General features: G+C 38.8%; 1 protein-coding gene across 1 annotated transcript in view; it reads left to right on the plus strand.

The window, feature by feature from the left end:
• The window catches only part of LOC124804807 (katanin p60 ATPase-containing subunit A-like 2), a 183,918-nt gene that overhangs the window by 139,437 nt on the left and 23,321 nt on the right, over positions 1-21,160 (plus strand). The window contains exon 10 of the mRNA XM_047265144.1: positions 6,587-6,746. Coding sequence (XP_047121100.1) covers positions 6,587-6,746 — 160 coding nt within the window. The remainder of the gene's footprint in view (positions 1-6,586; positions 6,747-21,160) is intronic.

A 21,160-nucleotide genomic window follows, 5' to 3' on the forward strand; every position in this document is an offset into this window, starting at 1 on the left:
CTCTCAGTGGGGGCACAGTAACCGGCCACAATGGGGTGTCCTGGGTGGTTAGGTTTATGGACTTTGGGAAGCATGTAGAAGGTGGGAGTGTGGGGAGTGCTAGGGGTAAGTAGAGAGATGGACTCTGGGGGAGAGGTTCTGGGATGGGCCTAAGGATTTGAGTAGTGACTGGAAATCCTGCTGGATTGCTGGAATGGGATCACTGTGGCATGGTTTGTAGGTGGAAGTATCTGACAGCTGACGGAGTCCTTCTGCCACATAATCCTTGCGGTTCAAAACTATGGTGATAGAGCTCTTGTCTGCAGGTAGGATTATAAGATCGGGAACAGTTTTTAAATGGTGGACTGTGGTTCTTTCTGCAAATGTAAGGTTAGTGTGCATGTTGGGGGATATGCAGAATGATGGTGAGGCAAGATTCCAGGATAAGAAATTCTGGAAAGTTAACAGGGGGTAGTTTGGAGGCAGTGGGAGTGGATTACGGTTGGATGGAGGAGTGAACTGAGTTAGACAAGGTTCAATATTGGTCTTTGGTTGAGTCTGATTGATCAGGTTGGTGGCGAAAAAGTGTTTCCACTGTAGGGACTGGGAGAAGGAGAGAAGGTCTTTAACTAGTCCGGCATGGTTGAATTTGGGATTGGGGCAAAAGGTGAGGCCTTTGGAAAGGACTGATATTTCTGTGGGACTAAGGCTTCTGGAGGAAAGGTTCATGACTGTGTTGCAGGTCTCTTTAGGTTTTGAGATCTGTGTGGTGGTGGGAGGGAGTTTTGGAGGGTGGGGTAAGTGTAGTAAGTCTGTGAGACAGGGTTGTCAGCTATGAGGGGGCGTGGGGGAGGTTTGGAGGTTGTTGTAGAAGTGGTGGACAGTGGTACTCCAAGGCGGGAGTAGAAAGTGAGCAGGATGGAGTAGTTTTTGACGTGGCGTTGTGCATGTTGCTCAAGTTACTGCAGGGCGAGTGTTTCAATGTGTGTTATGGGTTCCAGAAATTTGAGATTAGATAGCAGGAGAATTTTGCGGATGGAGAGAAGGTACTGCAAGGAGGATGGGGCTTGGTTGATATGGTTTTGCAAGACTATGTTGGTGAGGGCTAAGGATAGGTGGAATCTGAACAGATGGAGGTCATTGTGGAAGGAGGGGTGGCAACCAGAGATGGGTAATTTGATGGTAAGGCCATTAGGGGGGATTTCATGAGCCAAGCAACAATGCAGGAACAGTATGTGGGACTGGGATCTGGATAGGGATAAGTAAACTTTTCTGTAATGATGCAGATAGAAGGAACAAGGATCCATGGTGGTGCAGAAATGTGAAAAAATATGTAAGAAAGTAGAATTACGTCCGAAAAATTATGCAAAAATACACCCAAATACGTGTGAAAAGTACAAAATGGATGCACAGGGGGAAAACAAGAGATGAATTCTGAGGAAGACACTGATAGTGGAAGGCGAAAACTCAACAAAATTGGCGAGAAGTCACAAAGGTCAAAGTAGAGAATAATTAATCATTAATAAATATATGTATACTACTGTGGGTAGCAGGTTTGAGAGTGGACAAGTGTAGAGAAGGGGTGTGGTACATGTGACTGGATGAGGTGGATTTAGTGGGTGCGAACAGGGATAGAACAGAGAAAGAGTGGCGGGTGGGAAGGGGTTCATAGTTAGAGATGTAAGATCGTGTGGCACCAGAAAAGTGCGGGAAATAACACGCAAAAATATGAGAACTGGCACAGGGAGCGTAATCAGTTTGAAGGTATATGCTTAATTATATTGGTGGGAGTAATGTGGGACATAAGATGCTGCCCCAACAATCAACATGGTCTTGAGGCAGTCTGTTGCGCAAGGCTGAGTCCGTTGATACATTGTGGCTCATAAGTAGAGTGTGGAGTGTGGTTCGTAAGGCAACAAGAGAAACACAGGAAAGAAAAGAAAGAAAGCTGGACATTGTGTACAGTGATGCAAAAGAAAGTAGTTAGAAAGGAAAACAGCACAATGTCAGGATCGAAGAAAAGCCGTCAGGCAAAAATCAAACAATGGAAAATCGAGGATGGAATATAACAATACGAGAGAAGGAAAGTTCCCACTCACCATACAGCAGAGATGTTGAGCCGCGATAGGCACAATAAAAAGATTCACATAATCATAGCTTTTGGCCACTAAGGCCTTTGTCAGCAGCACACACACATACACACTCGCACACACACACTCACACAAATGTAACTTGCACACATGTCTGCAGTCTCAGACAGCTGAAACTACACTGTGAGCAACAGCACCAGTGCATGATGGGAGTGGCGACTGGGTAAGGAGGAGGCTGGGGCGGGGAGGGGGAGGGATAGTATGGTGGGAGTGGCGGACAGTAAAATGTTGCAGTTTGGACGTTGGGCAGGAGAGAAGGGGGGGAGGGGGTAAGTAGCAGAAAGGATAGAAATGAAAATAAAAATAAATTAAAAGACTAGGTGTGGTGGTGAAATGACAGCTGTGTTGTGCTGCAATGGGAACAGGGAGAGGGCTGGATAGGTATAAAAAATGGAAATGTCGTGTGGCTAGGGCCTCCCGTCGGGTAGACCGTTTGCCTGGTGCAGGTCTTTCGATTTGACGCCACTTCGGCGACCTGCGTGTCGATGGGGATGAAATGATGATGATTAGGACAACACAACACCCAGTCCCTGAGTGGAGAAAATTTCCGACCCAGCCAGGAATCGAACCCGGGCCCTTAGGATTGACAGTTTGTCACGCTGACCACTCAGCTACCGGGGCGGACCACTGGATAGGTGAGGACAGCGACTAATGAAGGTTGAGACCAGGAGGGTTATAGGAACATAGGATGTATTTCAGGGAAAGTTCCAACCTGCACAATTCAGAAAAGATGGTGATGGTGGGAAAGATCCATATGGCACAGGCTGTGAATCAGTCATTGAGATGAGGGGTATCATGTTTGGCAGTGTTTTCATCTACAGAGTGGTCCACTTGTTTATTGGCGACAGTTTGTCGATGATAGTTCATGTGGACAGACAGCTTGTTAGTTGTCATGCCTACATAGAATGCAGCACAGTGGTTGCAGCTGAGCTTGTAAATCACATGACTGGTTTCACAGGTAGCCCTGCCTTTGATGGGATAGGTGACATTAGTGACCGGACTGGAGTAGGTGGTAGGAGGATGTATGGGACAGGTCTTGCATCTAGGTCTATAACAGGGGTATGAGCCATGAGGTAAGGGATTGGGAGCAGGGGTTGTGTAAACATGGATGAGTATATTGTGTAGGTTCGGTGGATGGTGGAATACCACGGTAGGAGCGGTGGGAAGGATAGTGGCAAGGACATTTCTCATTTCAGGGCATGACGAGAGTTAATCGAAACCCTGGTGGAGAATGTAATTCAGTTGCTCCAGTCTTGGATGGTACTTAGTTTTGAGGGGAATGCTCCTCTGTGGCCGGACTGTGGGAATTTGGGAGGTGGTGGGAATTAACTAAGAAACTCTCGGACCTTGCACTTCTCTCAGTTGCCACTAGGTTGATATAGTTAGTAAGTGCTGACATCTGGCACCAGAACAATGAACTACCTCCACACTGAGCAAGGAAATGGCTTCCGTGATACACTAAATGACATTCAGGTGGTCAGCAGATGCTCACGTGTATGGGATACGGGCGCCATCGGCAATGCCCAGCTGATTGTACCCATATGGTGATGGGTACCATGATCAAAGTGCTAACCAAAGTGGCACACAAACAGTTTACAAATCGCCACTTTAGAACTGCTTCCACCTTGGCCTGAAAGCTTTGTTTCCACATCATGGCAATAACTATACTGTTTCCTGCAACCCTTCCACACACTTTATGAACTCTCCACTACTAGTGCTGCCAGGTCTGTGAGTGGTTATTGCATGTTGATGTTGAACACTGGTGGGAGTCACATCAATGTGACTAGATTGTATAGTAATTTATGAGGAAAATTTTACTGGAGTGTTTTATTTTCATCTTAAAGCCTATTTAAAGTCTTTAAAATTTTCATTGCTTTATATGGATGCATTCTTTGTGAGATGTCCAATTCCAGTCTGTATGTGTACAGAATTATTACTTTTCCAGTCTACAGTCATACAGTGAAACGTTGAAGAAAGTGGTATGGGCCTGTGTATTCAAATACAGAGATATGTAAACAGGCAGAATATGGCATTGAGATCAGCAGTGCTTACATAAGGCAACAAGTGTCTGGCACAGTTGTTAGATCATTTATTGCTGCTACAATGGCAGGTTATCAAGATGTAAGTGAGTTTGATCATGGTGTTATAGGTGGCACAAGAGCAATGGGACACAGCATATCCGAGGTAGCGATGAAGTGGGGATTTTCCCATATGACCATTTCATGAGTGTATCATGAATATCAGGAATCTAATATCGAACCTTCGACATAGCTGCAGCCAAAAAAAGGTTCCTGCAAACATGGGACCATCAACTGAAGAGAATAATTCAACATGACAGAAGCACAAGTCTTCTGCAAAGTGCTGCAGATTTCAATGCTGGGCCATCAACAAGCATCAGCATGTGAACCATTCAATGAAACATCATCAATATGGGCTTTTGAAGCTGAAGGCCCACTCGTGTACCCTTGACACACTACACGACACAAAGCTTCACACCTTGCCTGGGCCCGTCAATGCTGACATTGGACTGTTGATGACTAGAAACATATTGCCTGGTCAGATGAGTCTCATTTCAAATTGTATTAAGTGGATGGTTGTGTATGGCTATGGAGACAACCTCATGAATCCGTGGACTCTACATGTAAGCAGGGGTCTGTTCAAGCTGGTGGAGGCTCTGTAATGGTGTGGGGTGTGTGCAGTTGGAATGATATGGGACCCCTGTTACATCTAGATATGCCTCTGACAGGTGACATGTACGTAAGCAGCCTGTCTGATCAGCTGCATCCATTCATGTCTATTGTGCATTCCAATGGACTTGGGCACTTCCAGCAGAACAGTGCAACACCACATATATCCAGAATTGCTACAGTGGCTCCAAGAACACTCTTCTAAGTTTAAATACTTCCACTGGCCACCAAACTCCCAGACATGAACATTATTGAGCATATCTGGGATGCCTTGTATTGTGTTTTTCAGAAGAGATCTCCACACCCTCATACTCTTACAGATTTATGGACAGCCCTGCAGGATTAATGGTATCAGTTCTCACCAGCACTACTTCAGACATTAGTCGAGCCCATGCCACGTCATGTTGTGGCACTTCTGCTTGCTTGCGGGATCCATACATGATTTTGGGCAGGAGCACCAGTTTATTTGGCTCTTCCGTGTATGATATTGGCTTGGACCACAGCTTTGATTTGAATAGGCGTGGTCCTATTGAAAATAGCATATTTTTGCCTGCATATCACTTGAGATGTTTCTCACCCAACCCATTACAAAAGGATTTAGAATATAGCATGAAATTTTTTGCCAACTTCACTGTCTTGTCTAGAGTCCAGTGTCAAGTTATGTACTCTAGTGCAAAAGTGTTCAACAAACTCCCATCTAACCTGTAGCAAGAAATTAAGAATCATCTACACTTCAACAGAAACGTGAAAACATACACTAGCCACTCCTACAAAAAATTGCCAGATTTTTCTAAATTCTAAAATTGAAAATTTCTTTTACCTACATGGCAAGTAACTGTGCTCATTGTAAAACTGTATGAAAAATAGTAGAGTGCTGTAAACAGGTCTCTGCTGCTACAAATGCTGGCTAATATGTTGTTTGAAAAATATCTCTGACATTATCCAGAAAAGTGTTTTTGGCAACATTTTTGGAAAAGAGAAATTTGCTGACACTGAATATAAATTTAAATGTTAGGAAGCCTGTACTGAAGGTACATTTCTGGATCATAGCCTTGCACAGGAGTATAATATGGACGATAGACAATTCAGACAAGAAGAGAAGCTTTTGAAATGCTGCGTTACAGAAGAATACTGAATATGACATGGCAAAACCAAATAACTAAAGAGAAACTGAATGAAATTGTTAAGAAGAGAAATTTATGTCACAATTTGACTAAAAGAAGGAATTGGTTAATAGGACACTTTCGAAAGCATAAAAGGATCATCAATTTGGGAATCAGAGAAAGTGTAAGGTGTAAAAGTTGTAGAGGGAGACCTATGCATGAATATAGTGAGCAGGTTCAAGTGGATGTAGGATGTAATTGTTATTCAGAGATAAAGAAGTTTGCACAGGATAGGCTAGTGTGGAGAGCTACATCAAACTGATCTTTGGACTGAAGACCACCACCTTTATCATAATGACAACGACACTGTTAAATGAGAATGATTTCTTTTTCTCACAGTTATTTGTCAAGCTCTTACAAATATATCAATGAAGAGATCTTTAGGTCTATTTCTTTATCTTTTTAGACTTTTTGCAATTAAATATCCAAAACTGTATTTTCCTTCATTTGCTGTTGAGACTGTCACTGAACCATTAAACTCAGAAACTCACATATATCTTCAAACTGAATGAGAGTCTCTTCACTTGAATTTTTTTTAAAATGTTGTAATGGCCATGTCAGTATATCAAATTTTTGCTCATGCATTGTTTTGCATTTATAATTGCAGGGCACTGGATGCAGCAATACTGCGACGGTTGCCGAAGAGGATACTTGTGGATCTACCAGATACAGAGGCCCGAAAAGCCATGTTTCAGCACTATTTGCCTCCAACAATTCTCAACAAGCCACTTCTTCAGAGTGATCTTAATTATTCTAAACTTGCTGAAGTATGTACTAGTTGTGTTATAATTCTCTCTTTCTCTTTCTTTCTCAAACAAGAATGGATAATGTACTACTCTATATTCATTAATAATACATCCTTGCTCTGCATTATCATCATAGTCTGTGTTCTTCTAAGATTAATTTCATTACAGCATTTTGAAATGAAAAAAGAAAGAAATGCAAGTAAAAAGTGTTGCTAATGTCTTTGGATATGAGAAAAATCATATTAACCGTCTATTGATGACAAATTTTAGTAACTGTGCACAAAAAAAAGTCCAAAATTTTATCTGACTGATAGGATACAGTAGTCAGATAATTAAATCATCATCAGCAGTAATTATTTGATATCCAAAGCAGCTTGACTTTTCCCTGAATCATGATCTTCAGTTATACACAGCCATGTTTCTCCTGGATGTTTTCTAAAGTTGTATACTCACTTACCCTCATGTTACGATCTATTTTCTTCCTATCTCTTGGAATCCAGTAAAAAACTTCCTTGGCCTATCTACCATTTATTTTCCCAACTACAAGCACTTCTCACCTGCATTTCATTTTCATTACAGCCATAATTACATCTTCATTGTACCTCAATCTATTTGTCTGTTTCTCTGTCTGTGCCATTAATTCCCAGCATACATATCTCCATTGCTCACCAAGCAACCCTCAATTTTTTAATAGTTTTCACATTGAAAGGTCACCCCTACTAGCAAAATACAAGCACCACAAGATAACATATACTGATGATATTAATATTGTCATCAGACACACAACACCAACTGTTCTCCATTTTCAACACCTGGTAAGATCCAATAACTTTTACTTTGTGAATGACAGGACCCAACTAAATGTATGACTGGATAACACAATCTCCAGTTGGATGAGAAATGTATATGAGTGATAAATCCAATGTTATCTGACCACCACAGCCTATGATTGATGGTCAGCTGTGAAAATTATCTTGTGCAGCAACCCATTCACATTGAGACGCTCAGACTGTTATAACCAGACATTACACAGCTAAGATGAAAATTGTCAGAACTTGAGTGTGATAGAGTATATACTTGTGACAACAAGACAGATTTTTAACTTATTTACTAATATACTAATAAACTTAGATCAAAGCTGTTCCTCACAAGTAACTAAAAAGTTGAAAATAGATAGTGCACCAAACAAAAAAAAGAAGGCTGAACAACTCTTTCACACATGGGCTGCATAACCTGAGAAACACTGTCATTGCCCTTCATCAAATGGCTAAAACTGTTAACCTAGAACCAAAGCAGAGGTACAAAGAAGCCAAGAAGAAGTACAGGACTGAAATTCAGACAGCAAAGCAAAGAGCCAATGATGCTTTCATTGAAAATTCTAGCAATAAGTGTAAAGCTGCCTGGAATGGAATAACTACAGAGGCAGGAAAACACAAAAACAGACAAGAAACTGCTATATTGCCAGAAATATTAAATGAATACTTTGTTAATAGCAGTAAGTGTGAATGTTCTACTATATCCACATCAGTTGATGCAACTTCTGGAAGTACTTTCCATAACATACCTGATCTAAATAATTATCTTTTAGATGGAAACAGGTTACCTACCAAACTGTATACAAAGTGATCATAAACCTATATAGTTCTTACAGTGAAGATCTCTGTGGCATCTCAAACACCATAATGAAACAAACAATTGGCATTATTGTTGCCATCCTTACCTTTCTGACTAATAATACTTTTAAGACTGTAAAATTTCCTGACATCCTGAAGGCTATTATTGTTATTCCAATTTATAAGAAATGACATAAAACAGACCTGAAAGCTACTATCCAATAGCCCTCATACCATAATATCCAACCTAATAGGATGTTTATTAAATTAGAACTATGCAGCTATTTTGAGGAGCACAATCTGTTTTCCTCTTCACACTTTGGTTTCAGACCAAGTTTGTCTACAATAAATGCAGTAAACAAACTTATTACTGATATTCTTGATGGTTTTAAGAAAAATTCCTTTACTTACTACTAGATCTGAGCAAATCATTTGACACTGTGTCACACAAAATACTTATAAATAAGCTCAAGTGCTGTGGTATCAAGAATAATGAATTGACACTAATAAGATCATACTTGACTAGCAAAACTTGAATTGTTATAGTAAATAACTTCAATCAAATGTCCTACTAGTTGTTACAGGTGCCCCACAAGGCTCAGTACCTAGATCCTTCCTTTTTTACCTGTACATGAATGACTTGCCTACTTTCTTGCCCCATAATATATACTGATGACACTACACTGATTACTGTGGATAACAACCTGGAGGAGATGAGGAAAGAAATAAAAGCAATGCCTTAATAGTCTGCCACATGAGTCCAAAATAACAAACTTATCCTAAACAATAGCAAGCCTGAAACTATGTATTTCTTCCTGCGCAAGCTTAATGAAAAACTGCATGATTCTGACTCTGTTAGACTTCTCAGAATTCACCTTGAACCAGACTGACTTATAACAGCCACACTGAACAGTTATGTACCAAATTATTTGGAGTAGTCTTTGTGTTAACCAAATTAAAAAATCAGTTAGCAAACAACTACTACTATCTTCATTCTGTGCCTTCTTTCAGTTGTGTCTGCAATATACAATAAAACTATAGGCATCTCTCGTGGTGCTCAAGCAGTGGCCTTGTGGCAGAAGAAAGCTATGAGAGCATTGACAGCAGGAATTACAAGCCGAGAATCTTGTTGAAATGACTTTGAAGAATTAAATATCTTGACTGTACCCTCATTTTATATTACAACATGTCTTCTCTCCTCAAAAAAATATCCTCAAAGTGTACACAAAAACTTCAGATTTATGTAACACAGAGTGTGAAGCTGACCGTGGGGTAGGAACACATGAGACACTACTGACCCTATGAATTATTCTATGACCTTTGGGAAGATCAGTTTTGATTCCGGAGAAATGTAGGAATGCGTGAGGCAATACTGACCTATGACATATCTTAGAAGGTAGGGTAAGGAAAGCCAAACATACATTTATAGACTAAGGGAAATCTCTTGTAAATGTTGACTACAATACTTTCTTTGAAAGGCAACCTACATTTATAGCATTTGTAGAAAGGTTTTGAAAGTGTTGACTGGAATACTTTCTTTGAAATGCTGAAGGTAGCAGGGGTAAAATATAGGGAGCAAAAGGCTATTTACAACTTGTACAGAAACAAGACAGCAGTTATAAGAGTTGAGGGATATGAAAGGGAAGCATGGTTAGAAGGGAGTGAGACAGGGTTGTAGCCTATCCCAAATGTTATTCAGTTTGTACACTGCACAAGCGGTAAACAAAGCCAAACAAAAATTTTGAGTAGAAATTAAAATTCAGGGAGGAGAAATAAAAACTTTGAGGTTTGCCAATGACATTGTAATTCTGTCAGAGATAGAAAGGACTTGGAGTGCTCCTCCAAATCCCTTGCCATCTCTGAACAGAATGGCAGTATGTGGAAAGGATGATGTAAGATGAACATCAGTGAAAGCAAGACAAGAGTAATGGAATGTATGTCCATCCTTTTGACAGGAGCTCTTTGAGACATTGGCCATTTGCTACTGTGAGAAAATGAAATACCTACAGCTGTTCTTATGATTTTATTTATTTTGTTGCAACTAGTTTTGGTGCATCAATGTGCCATCTTCAGACTGTAGTTGATGCAGAATGGGTTGACACAATCCCTATACATATCACACAAGTGTCCAGAATAACTGGTTATGTAAATTATCTGAAAAATTTGGTGTCAGCATTCTAACCATCAACTGTTGGCTGTTGAGTGCTGACATCAAAGTTTTCAGGTAGTTTGCGTAACCAGTTATGCTGGCCACTGATGTGAAATACGTGTCAACCCCGTCCACATCAAGTACAGCCTGTAGATGGCACACTGAAGTGCCAAAACTGGTACAAACAAAATAAACAGAGTCGTAAGTATGGCTGTAGGTGTTTCTTTTTCTCATAATGAAATGTAGTCTAATTAAATCAGGTGATGCTGAGAGAATTATACTAGGAAACAAGACAGTTAATGTAGTAGAAGAGTTTTGTTATTAGTGAAGCAAAATAACTGATAATGACCAAAGCAGAGAGGATATAAAATGTAGACTGGCAATGGTATTTCTGAAGAAGAGAAATTTGTTAATATTGAATATAGATTTAAGTGTCTCGAACTCTTTTCAGAAAGTATTTGTACAGAGTGTAGCCATGTATGGAAGTGAAATATGGGCAATAAACAGTTTAGACAAGAAGAGAATAGAAGCTTTTGATATGTGGTGCTACAGAAAAATGCTGAAAATCAGATGGGTAGACCACATAATGGGGAGAAAAGAAATTTGTGGCACATCCTGACTAGAAGAAAGAATCAGTTGCTAGGACACATCATTCTGAGACCCCAAGGAATCACTAATTTTATATTTTAGGGAAGTATGAAGGGTAAATATCACAGAGGGAAACCAAGAGGTAAATACATAACGTTAGCGACAGCCTCGGACGGTGCACAAGTCCCGCCCAATTACCCCCCTCCACACCAATGCATATCCTAAGCTCCGCCCATGGTCAGCCACATGTTCCACCATCAAAGTTGTTCATATCACAGATATGCCAGTCATAACAAGGGAGAAAATCAGTAGTTAGTACAAAATACAGTTTTTCCGGTACCATTGTGAAAAGAATTAGAAATATTTTCATTAATATGCAAGATGAAAAATCATCAATAAGAAAGAAAAATAGAAATGGTATCCACACTGTCTTTTTTATTTCATGAGCTTTCATCTGCACTACATGAAAAAATCTGACATTTGTTAACTGCAGTGAGCGCAAATTTCCGTCACCTCGCGTAGTGTACGAAATTCTGTTGGGAAATATTAATTGGTAGTATCGCCAAGGATGCTGTCCATTATCTCGATTGTCTAAAGTCAATGTTGTGCATAAACAAGGCAAAGTTGATGTCTTGGTTTGTTTCTGATTACCTCATTAAGACTAAAGAATATAAGAGTGGGATAATGTAGAAATGCGTAATGCAAGCAGTCAGATATTTATACAGTGACATTCTTCATTAATATTTGCCTATGTAATGGGTGAATTTTTACTTGTGAACTCTTATGACTGCTTTCTTATAGCAGACATGAGATTACTTTGAGTTCTTCTTCAATGTTTGAGAGCTTTAGAGCTGGCTATTGTTAAACATATATACATAATTTCATCAGTGTCATTCCAACACATCTTATCATAGTGTAATACCTGTTAGATATCAGTTTTGATAGCAGTTGGTCACAACAGTCAAGATTAGGTACCTTGTGTATGATAACTTTATTGAGAGTGCTTATCTATGTTTCATTTTGACAGTATTACACAAACTGCTAAGTAGTACAACACTGCTAGTATGTACAACCGCGGTAAAAACAAAAAAAAAGGAGGAACAAAAACACGACAGTGACGAGGACTACCAAAGATCATATTGATGTGCTCTTGGTTGGTGTGGTGGGGGTTAGGTGGGGGGGGGGGGGGGGTAGATGTGGAGAGGGGTAAATGGGCGGGGCTTGTGCAAATGTCCAAGGCTGTCGCTAACATTTCCTGAGGTAAATGTGTAATAAGCAGATTCAGAAGGTGTTAGTTCCAGTAATTATTGAGAAATGTAAAGACTTGCAAAGGATAGAGTAGACTGAAGACCACAACAACAACAACAGAGTTTATACAGTGTTACTTACTGGTTCCAAGTGCACCACATCAATTTGCAGCTATAAAGTAAATTTCTAGCAATAAGATGGCAAACTATTAAAAATGGTGTAGAATGTGAAATGCAAAATTGTGTGTTTCAGCATATGTTGGCTACTGATAAATAAATAAAAAAATAAATCATACTGCCATATGTCAAAAATGCTAATAAACACTTCCATTTTCAGACAATAAGAGGCTTAGTTTCTAAAAGGCCTATTTAGTTTATCATAAGAACTTCAGGCCATTATTATGTTTCTGTTTATTCCTTTTTCTGTTCATTCAATTATCCTAAATAAAAAAAGGAAACCACCTTTATGAATTCACTGTCAAATTGCGCTACTTTCTTTCCTAGTTATTAAATGCACATAATTTTAGTTTTGTTATACTTGATCTTCGGCCTGCTTTCAAACTTTCTCTCTTGTTTTCAATTTTTTGTTGAAATTTACCTGCACTAGGGGCAAATGGTACAAAGTTATTAGCAAAATGAAAGTGGTATAAAAATGTTATAACAGCACATATTTCTCAATTATTTTGCCACTGTAAGCATCTGAAAACATTCTTAAGGGCTGCCAAGCCTAGTTTTGCTGGCACAGAAACTTCTTGTGTAATTACTGTTTCAGTTTTGAATTTCTTACTATCCTAATTAAGTCTAATTGAAGGTGCATCATATATGTTGCTGAACAAAATACTATTTGGTAAATAAATGGCTAGTTTCTGGAGGACTGTAAATAAATATTTTGTTGAAATTGAGTCAAAGTGTGTTTCAAAATATATTAATTCCAGGCAAAGTGGTCATTCATACTCACTACTCTGTTCTATGATTTTGAACCTAGGGTTGGCACATTGCCAACAACGTATCTAACCTCTATGCCATGGTAGACAACAAACAAGTGACAGCCCTTCTCCCTCCTGGGGAATAGTGAGTGACTTTTATAGGTGCTGTTTCAAAGGATCTTGGCACTAGATCCTGGAAATTTCTTTGGTATGGTAATGCTAAAAAAAGTCACATTCCAGCTATGTGGTCACTGTGATGAGAGGGTCTTCACGTCCTTTACATGGAATCTCTCCATTGTCAGTTTGTCACTCATGACTATAATAAGTTTTCATATAGAAGACTTGTATAAGAAGTAAAGACAGTGTATCAGTGACTTCTAGTAACTCACTTTTCCATTGTGGTTTTGGACTCACAACCACAGAGCTGAAAAAATTACATCGAGCCTGTAGTGTCTAACTTGATTGAGTTGTTTGTGAATGTCTAGAAGATCAGTCTTGTATCCCAGCTTCTCTAATCAGTGGCAATACACATGGACAGTATATCTCTCAATGTGTCCCTCTGAGGTCAGTTTCTGTGTTTTGTCCATTGGTATCATTCTGTGAGTGATCCTGTAATGTTCAATGGCTTTTGACACCAGTGTTGTCTGAAACATTTTTCCAGGATCAAAAACATTAAATGTGCTGCTCTGTACTTCAAAACTGTGCATTTCACAAGGACTTTGTTTTGTATCTGCAGCTTCAGAATTCTATACAGTAGTTTTACAGTGTATTGAGAGAGGTAGTCTGTGCCCATGAATCCTATTTATCAATTTTGGTAATCACTCCTGGAGTCACAGCTAAACAACTGGTTCAAATGGGGCTACTAAATTAAAGGGACTGGCAAATAGGGACGAGATTAATTCAAATTTCTTCTACTCACTTCCCTACCATATTCTTCCCTCATTATCAGTATGGGTAATAAGATTCTTCCTTCTTATAGAGCAGAATATTATACAATGTTTTGTCATTTTAATTACCTTTCAGCATTCTCAACTGCAAAATTTCTATTGTTCTATAAGGAGGGCCCATAACCAGTTGTGTGATATTTGTGGAATCAGCCAAGAACAGTGACAAGTACCAGGCCGAATATAAGAAAATTCATTATTAGAATTTATCAAATTCTAATTTTAATATCACACATTGTGTAGTTTATTATTCACTTACACTGCTACAGTCATAAAGATTCCATGGACAGAGAGAATAACCAATGAAGAAAATTTCAACAATGTAGGAGAGGAAAGATCAGTATGGAGCACTATCAAGGAACAAAGGGACCAAAGGGTTGGACATCTTTGCAGAGATTGTTCCTTTATTACGAAATTAACAAGAGGAAAGATGCCTGGGAAGAATACACGAGAAGCCCAAGACTTCAGTACATCAGGCAGATAAATCAATGTCTGAAATTATCAACATATTCAAAAGTGAACAGACATGCAAATCATTGGGAAAAATGAAGAATGAGAATTGGTGCTGACAAGTCCATGGATTGAGAATAAAAGAAGAAAACCATTAAATGGTGTGTTTTACATTTAAATTCAGTGTAATAGATTACTAAATAAATCACTTCCCTGAGAAATATACTCCAAGAATGGCACCACAATGCACAGAATTGATGCCACATGATTCCATTGATGGCATTTTAGATAGTCTGTTGTATTAACACAGATGTTAACAGTGAAACCTGCTTTTATTTTATTTTTTAAATAGTCCCGGATGACCATGTGATGAAATGTTGTGAAAATTATTGTGAATGTTTGATTACAAATGAGCTGGGATAATGAACAAACATTTTCATATTATTGCATTACTGTTCCCCTTTATACAATGTTCATTGTATCCACAGGAATTCTCCTTTGACGGCTTCTTACCTCTCTCAGGGCATTATGGTTTTTATAACTGCTGTATTCTACCTTTCTCAGCAGTGACATTTGTTAATGCAGTGATAATGAGGATATCATCCATGCTAGGATATTCCTCCAAGAGATTATCAGAATGCAGTTGGTGTCATGTTTGCATTGGGTTTTGTATCTTGCTCTGATGTCATGATACTGAAATGTCAGTGTCTGTCTTGACATTTGTTCAGACAGATCCTTATCAGCCAATATGAAAAATGATGATCCATCACAACAGTGAATTGTCTATAAATTAATGCAATCAGCAGGCCTTACTTACTGATTATTCAAATAATACAAGATACTCTTTCTTCACTGTAGAGTTATTCATCTCAGATTTTGAGAGTATATTGCAGAATTAAATTACCTCTTTTTCAGTGCAGTCCTGGATTTGCAATAAAACTGCTTCTGTTCTCTAATTCCAGTTACATCTCAGCATTATCATTGCTCTTTTCCACAGCTAAGGAGTACATGAATGCCTCTTTTAAGACACCAAGCTAATTCTTACTCATAGTTCCAAGAAATTTGGCATTTTTCTGATGCAGTTACAGTAGTGTTCCTTGCTACTGAAATTATTTGTAATGTACCTGTGGGAGAAGCACATTTTCAGAAAACGGCGGTATTCATTAAAATAATAGGGAAGTTCCTTCATGCTGTAAACTAAGCCCATGATCACCAAAAGCTAAAGGAAAGTATTTTGATAAATAATGTGCTCATGTTCTGTATATATGCAAGGTCGTCAAATGCAGAAATTTTCCTCTCTCTAAAAATAAATGCAAACTTACTATGACAGAAGATGAAGAAAAACAGTGTAATTTTTAGAGACCTAAACAATTACATGGGGAAAGAATAAAAAACAAGGCAAAATTTTGGAATATTGTTGTTACAGTACAAATGGAGGCAATTATATATGCACCTACAAGACTGATTTCTAAAAGTCAGAAAGTCACTAATGACATGATCAACAGTATTAATAAATTTTTAAATGGGGCACAGGTAATTCAAATAGAAATACCCAGTAGTCATGGACAGCCAGTAAGCCATTTCATAAATAATGACCTAACATAGGAACTGAAGCAAACCACTAAAGGAGTCAGGATCATCAACAAGCAAAACATCAACTTCTTAAAAATGACTTTAAGTAGGGAACTTTGAACTGCAGTATTAAGAGGAGGAGCTAGAGATTTTCTTCATATTCTCACATATTGCTTCCATAGAGACTGTGAAGACAAAATTAGACTAATCCACAGAGGCATTTGACCAGTCATTCTTCTTTGGCTTCATACATGATTCAAGTGGGAAGAAACCCAAACATGTGGTATAATATTAAGTCCACTCTGGCATGCACTTCACAGTGCTTTGCTTAGTATGTGTGTCAATGTATATTTTTATAAACATCACAACACCATGGCTCATGGAAAAGGGCCTCATTATAAATCCAAAAAGGACTACATATCATGAAACAAAAAAGTATGAGCATCTAGACATGAAGGTAGTTGAAACATCATGGAATTCTTTTAGATAAGCTAAATCATTATGGTTTGAGAGGGACAGTGCACAAATGGTTTAATTCATACTTAACTGAAAGAATGCAGAAAGTTGAAATAAGTGGTTCATGTAATGTTAAAACAACAGCTGATTCCTCAAACTGGGGGGGGGGGGGGGGGGCTATGAAGTACGAGGTCCCATCTTAGGTCCTTTACTGTTCTTGATATACATTAATGACTTACCATTCCACATGATGAAGATGCAAAGTTAGTTCTTTTTGCTGATGATACAAGTATAGTAATAGCATCCAAAAACCAAGAAATAAGTGATGTAATTGTAAATGATGTTTTTCACAAAATTATTAAGTGGTTCTCAGCAAAGTGACTCTCTTTAAATTTTGATAAAACACAGTATATACAGTTCCGTACAGTAAATGGCACAACTCCAGTAATAAATATAGACTTTGAACAGAAGTCTGTAGCTAAGGCAGAATTTTCAAAATTTTTAGGTGTGTCCATTGATGAGAGGTTAAACTTGAAGCAACACATTGATGGTCTGCTGAAATGTCTGAGTTCAGCTACGTATGCTATTAGGGTTATTGCAAATTTTGGTGATAAGAATCTCAGTAAATTAGCTTACTATGCCTACTTTCATTCACTGCTTTCGTATGGCATTATATTCTAGGGTAATTCATCGTTGAGTAGTAAAGTATTCATTGCTCAAAAATGTGTAATCAGAATAATTGCTGGAGCCCACCCACAGTCATCCTGCAGTCATCTTTTTAAGGATCTAGGGATCCTCACAGTAACCTCACAGTATATATATTCACTTATGAAATTTGTTGTTAATAATCCAACCCAGTTCAAAAGTAATAGCAATGTGCATAGCTATAACACCAGGAGAAAGGATGATCTTCACTATGCAGGGTTAAATCTGACTTTGGCACAGAAAGGGGTAAATTATGCTGCCACAAAAGTCTTTGGTCACCTACCAAACAGCATCAAAAGCCTGACAGATAGCCAACTAACATTTAAAAATCAATTAAAAGAATTTCTAGATGACAACTCCTTCTACTCATTGGCTGAATTTTTAGATATAAATTAAGGGAAAAAAAAACAACTTAAACATTAGTGTCATGCAATATTTTGTGTGATGTAATATCTTGTACAGACATCTTTTATTAACCTGTCACGTTCCACATCATTACAAAGTGTCTTATTCATGATCTATGGAACAAGTATTAATCTAATCTAAAGGAAGTAGAATCTAGCCCTAAGTATTATTGTGGATAATGATCTGAAATGAAAACAGCATAGTAACACAGTTTACTGAATCACTAAGCTCAGTTACATTTATTATGGAGCAGTTCTCATAATATGTTAGTAAACACCTGCTGAGAACAGTATAGCACTGACTGAGGTGGAAGCAGTGTCAAAGTGGAAGTATTGTTGCTTACTGCCACCCCTTCCATATCCAAGTCTCCCTTCTCTACAGATAAGGCAGATGTGGCAATTGTATCTGCTCCAAATCCTCAACACCTGTGCCAACAACTTGACATAGGCCTTCCTCTCATGCATCCATCCTACAGATCTTGTCCTCGAATAAATCTCTTGGGCAGTCTCCTCCCCTCACCCTCTGATAAATAGAGCTTTCACTTCAAAAAAGTATGTGGAGCACCTTCCTAATTATTTTGTGCGACTCAGGCATTGAATGCCTCCATATATCAATCCACTCTCAAGTCCTGCCCCATATTGAGATCTGTCCCTGATATATAGTTCCATAGCAACTACTGTCTCTGTTTATTGCCTTCCTAAAATCTGTAACTACCTTGCCAAACCGTAAGGCATTCCCTGACCATTATCTCTAACCAAAAGTTCCTATCCTTACAGCCATTCCTGCTGTAACACTTATTTCATGTTTCATCCACTGCCACTAACTCCAGCTGGATCATAGGTAAATCTTACATTATCATAAATAGAGCACCATATGAAACCATGTAAATTGTTTACTGACTAACATATTCACTGCATGTCTTTTTATACACATTGTCAGACAAGAAACTGAAGCACCCTGCAGGAGAGGAGGAAACAAAATGAAACTTCATAGGTAGAGATGGTATGTGATGTTATTCCAGTGATTACAAACTCGAGTCAAATTTAAAAAGAACTTTTCAGTAACAGCCCAGTTATCAGTGGTTTTGCACCCCCTCTGGTCTGGACAAAAGCACTGATTCAGTTGGGAAGGATGCCGTAAAGCCATTGTATCCTCTCCTGAAGCAAGCTGGCCCACAACTGTTGTTACTGGTCCTTGATATCCTAATACTGGCACTGAGACAGAACTGATGTCCCAAGTTGGTTCCACGCATTTCCTATTGCGGACAGACCTGTTGATCTTGCTGCCCATGGGAGTCATGCAGACACTTCATAGAGACATGTGCCATGTTTAGAAATGCATTGTCCTGTTGAAAAATGGCATCATGATACTGCTGCATGAGAGGCAACACATGATGGTGCAGGACATCTGTGACATGCTGTTGTGCCATCAGAGTTCTCTCAGTCATTACCAACCATGACCTAAAGTCAAACTTGAAGGCTCCCACACCATGATGCCAGGAGTAGCACCACTATGCCACTCCAAAACATTGTAATAATGGGACGCCTCCATAGTCTCTGCCATACTCACTGACGATGGTCATCTGGGGTATTGCAGAACCTTGATTCAGTGCTGAACACTCTGTGATGCCATTCATTGGCAGTTTGTGCTGCCCAGTCATGGCATAACTCCAAATGCAGTCGTTTGTATTGTGGTGTTAACAGCAGGCTTCACATGGGACAATAATTTCCTAGTCTGGCTGCTGCTAGTCTCTGACCAATGGTGCAGGATGATGCAGAATGTTATATGGAATTAATTACTTTTGCTTGGATGGCAGGTGCATGTGTGAAGGGTCTATGACATGCTTGGTGCACAATACAGCAATCCTCACTTTTGGTTTTCAGAAGTGGTCGACTGGTACATTGACAATGAGAGTGCCTGCCCCCATGTTCCCATGCAGTTCAACTTCAGGCCACTATCACATCCAAATGCCACCAGATCTGGATATTGCATGAGTTGTGCAGCTGGCAAACTGGTGATACAAAATAAGGCCGCTTTCAAAATCTGTCAGGTACCAATAACACTGCCTCACACAAGTAAGCCGCGTCTCCCTGTCATTCACAATGATCACACAACGTCTGACACTGTTCACAAGCCTTATATACCATACCATACCTGGTAACAGCACTAAACAAAACCACACCAATGCAGTATGTTGGGTGTTCTTCATGTCACAGAGAATTGCATTTTTAATTGATTACAAATTAGCAGATAGCATGTGCATGTACAAAGTTAAATTGACACCTGATCACGTTTTGTGTGCGCTTCACTTTTTTGTCAGGTGTTGTAGGGATGACAACTACTCATGATCATTCTGAACAGTTTCCAGCCTCAGGCTGGGTCTGTTTGGAACATAAAACTTGCCATCTATTCCTGTTTTCTTACCATCTTCCTGTGTTCCTCTTGCAACCCAGTCCTCCCCACCTATCACCCATCTATCACTAACCTTTTCTCCTGGTCACTTCCTTTGCATCTCTGTTCCAGGTATCTTCTTGGGAATCCTCTTGTTTTCCATTCTGTTCCTCTCTGTACTAACTGCAGCATTATATTCTGTGATAGTTTCCAATGCCTATAAGAACTTGTCATCCTTTGAACAACATAGTTGATTATTAAGACCTTAGCCACATCCAGCAGAAATTCATATTTTGTCACTTAATTACTAGTGTTCTATTTGTAAAGGACATACGAATTCAGAGGAAACACATTTACCAAATGGAAAAAAGAAACAAACAAACAAAAAATGTTAATGGCCATCTTCTCATTCTTCAAACAACATTGTAATTTATTTCATAACTGATCACAAGTGAGTGATCCACCTTTGTATGGTGGTGAAACATTATAACACTGACCTTTTCTGAGAACATGTATCTTCATCAATCTTTCCATCATTATGCATAATAGAGATGAGTAAAAGTTGCAATTTGGCTCGAACATATGACAACATTGTTACATGTTTTGTAAAACTGAACAGCTTGAATCTACACATGTTTGTTTATTAGACAAATATTGTTGTGGAAAATCTGGTTTGTTCTTTCATAATTTTCCAACTAATGCCAACCATTTCTCCAATACAATTTCTGCAAGAAGCAGACATGTGCACCAGTTGACAGTAGTTACATTTCTGCCAGCACTTACTGAGAAACACTAAAGTTACCCTATTTCTGAGTACTCATTTGATTTGTTGAAAGGACAACCTGGCTCTGTGATTACACACGTTTCAATGTTCATAAGATAAAATGTTCTGGAATCTACCACAGGAAAAACCTTTATACCATGTTTGTTTGGTCTTTTTGCATATACTGTAGGAAGTAACATCACCATTGAAATGGAATTAGTTGATT

The sequence above is a fragment of the Schistocerca piceifrons genome, chromosome 7, assembly GCF_021461385.2.
Source record: "Schistocerca piceifrons isolate TAMUIC-IGC-003096 chromosome 7, iqSchPice1.1, whole genome shotgun sequence".
Lineage (NCBI taxonomy): Eukaryota > Metazoa > Arthropoda > Insecta > Orthoptera > Acrididae > Schistocerca > Schistocerca piceifrons.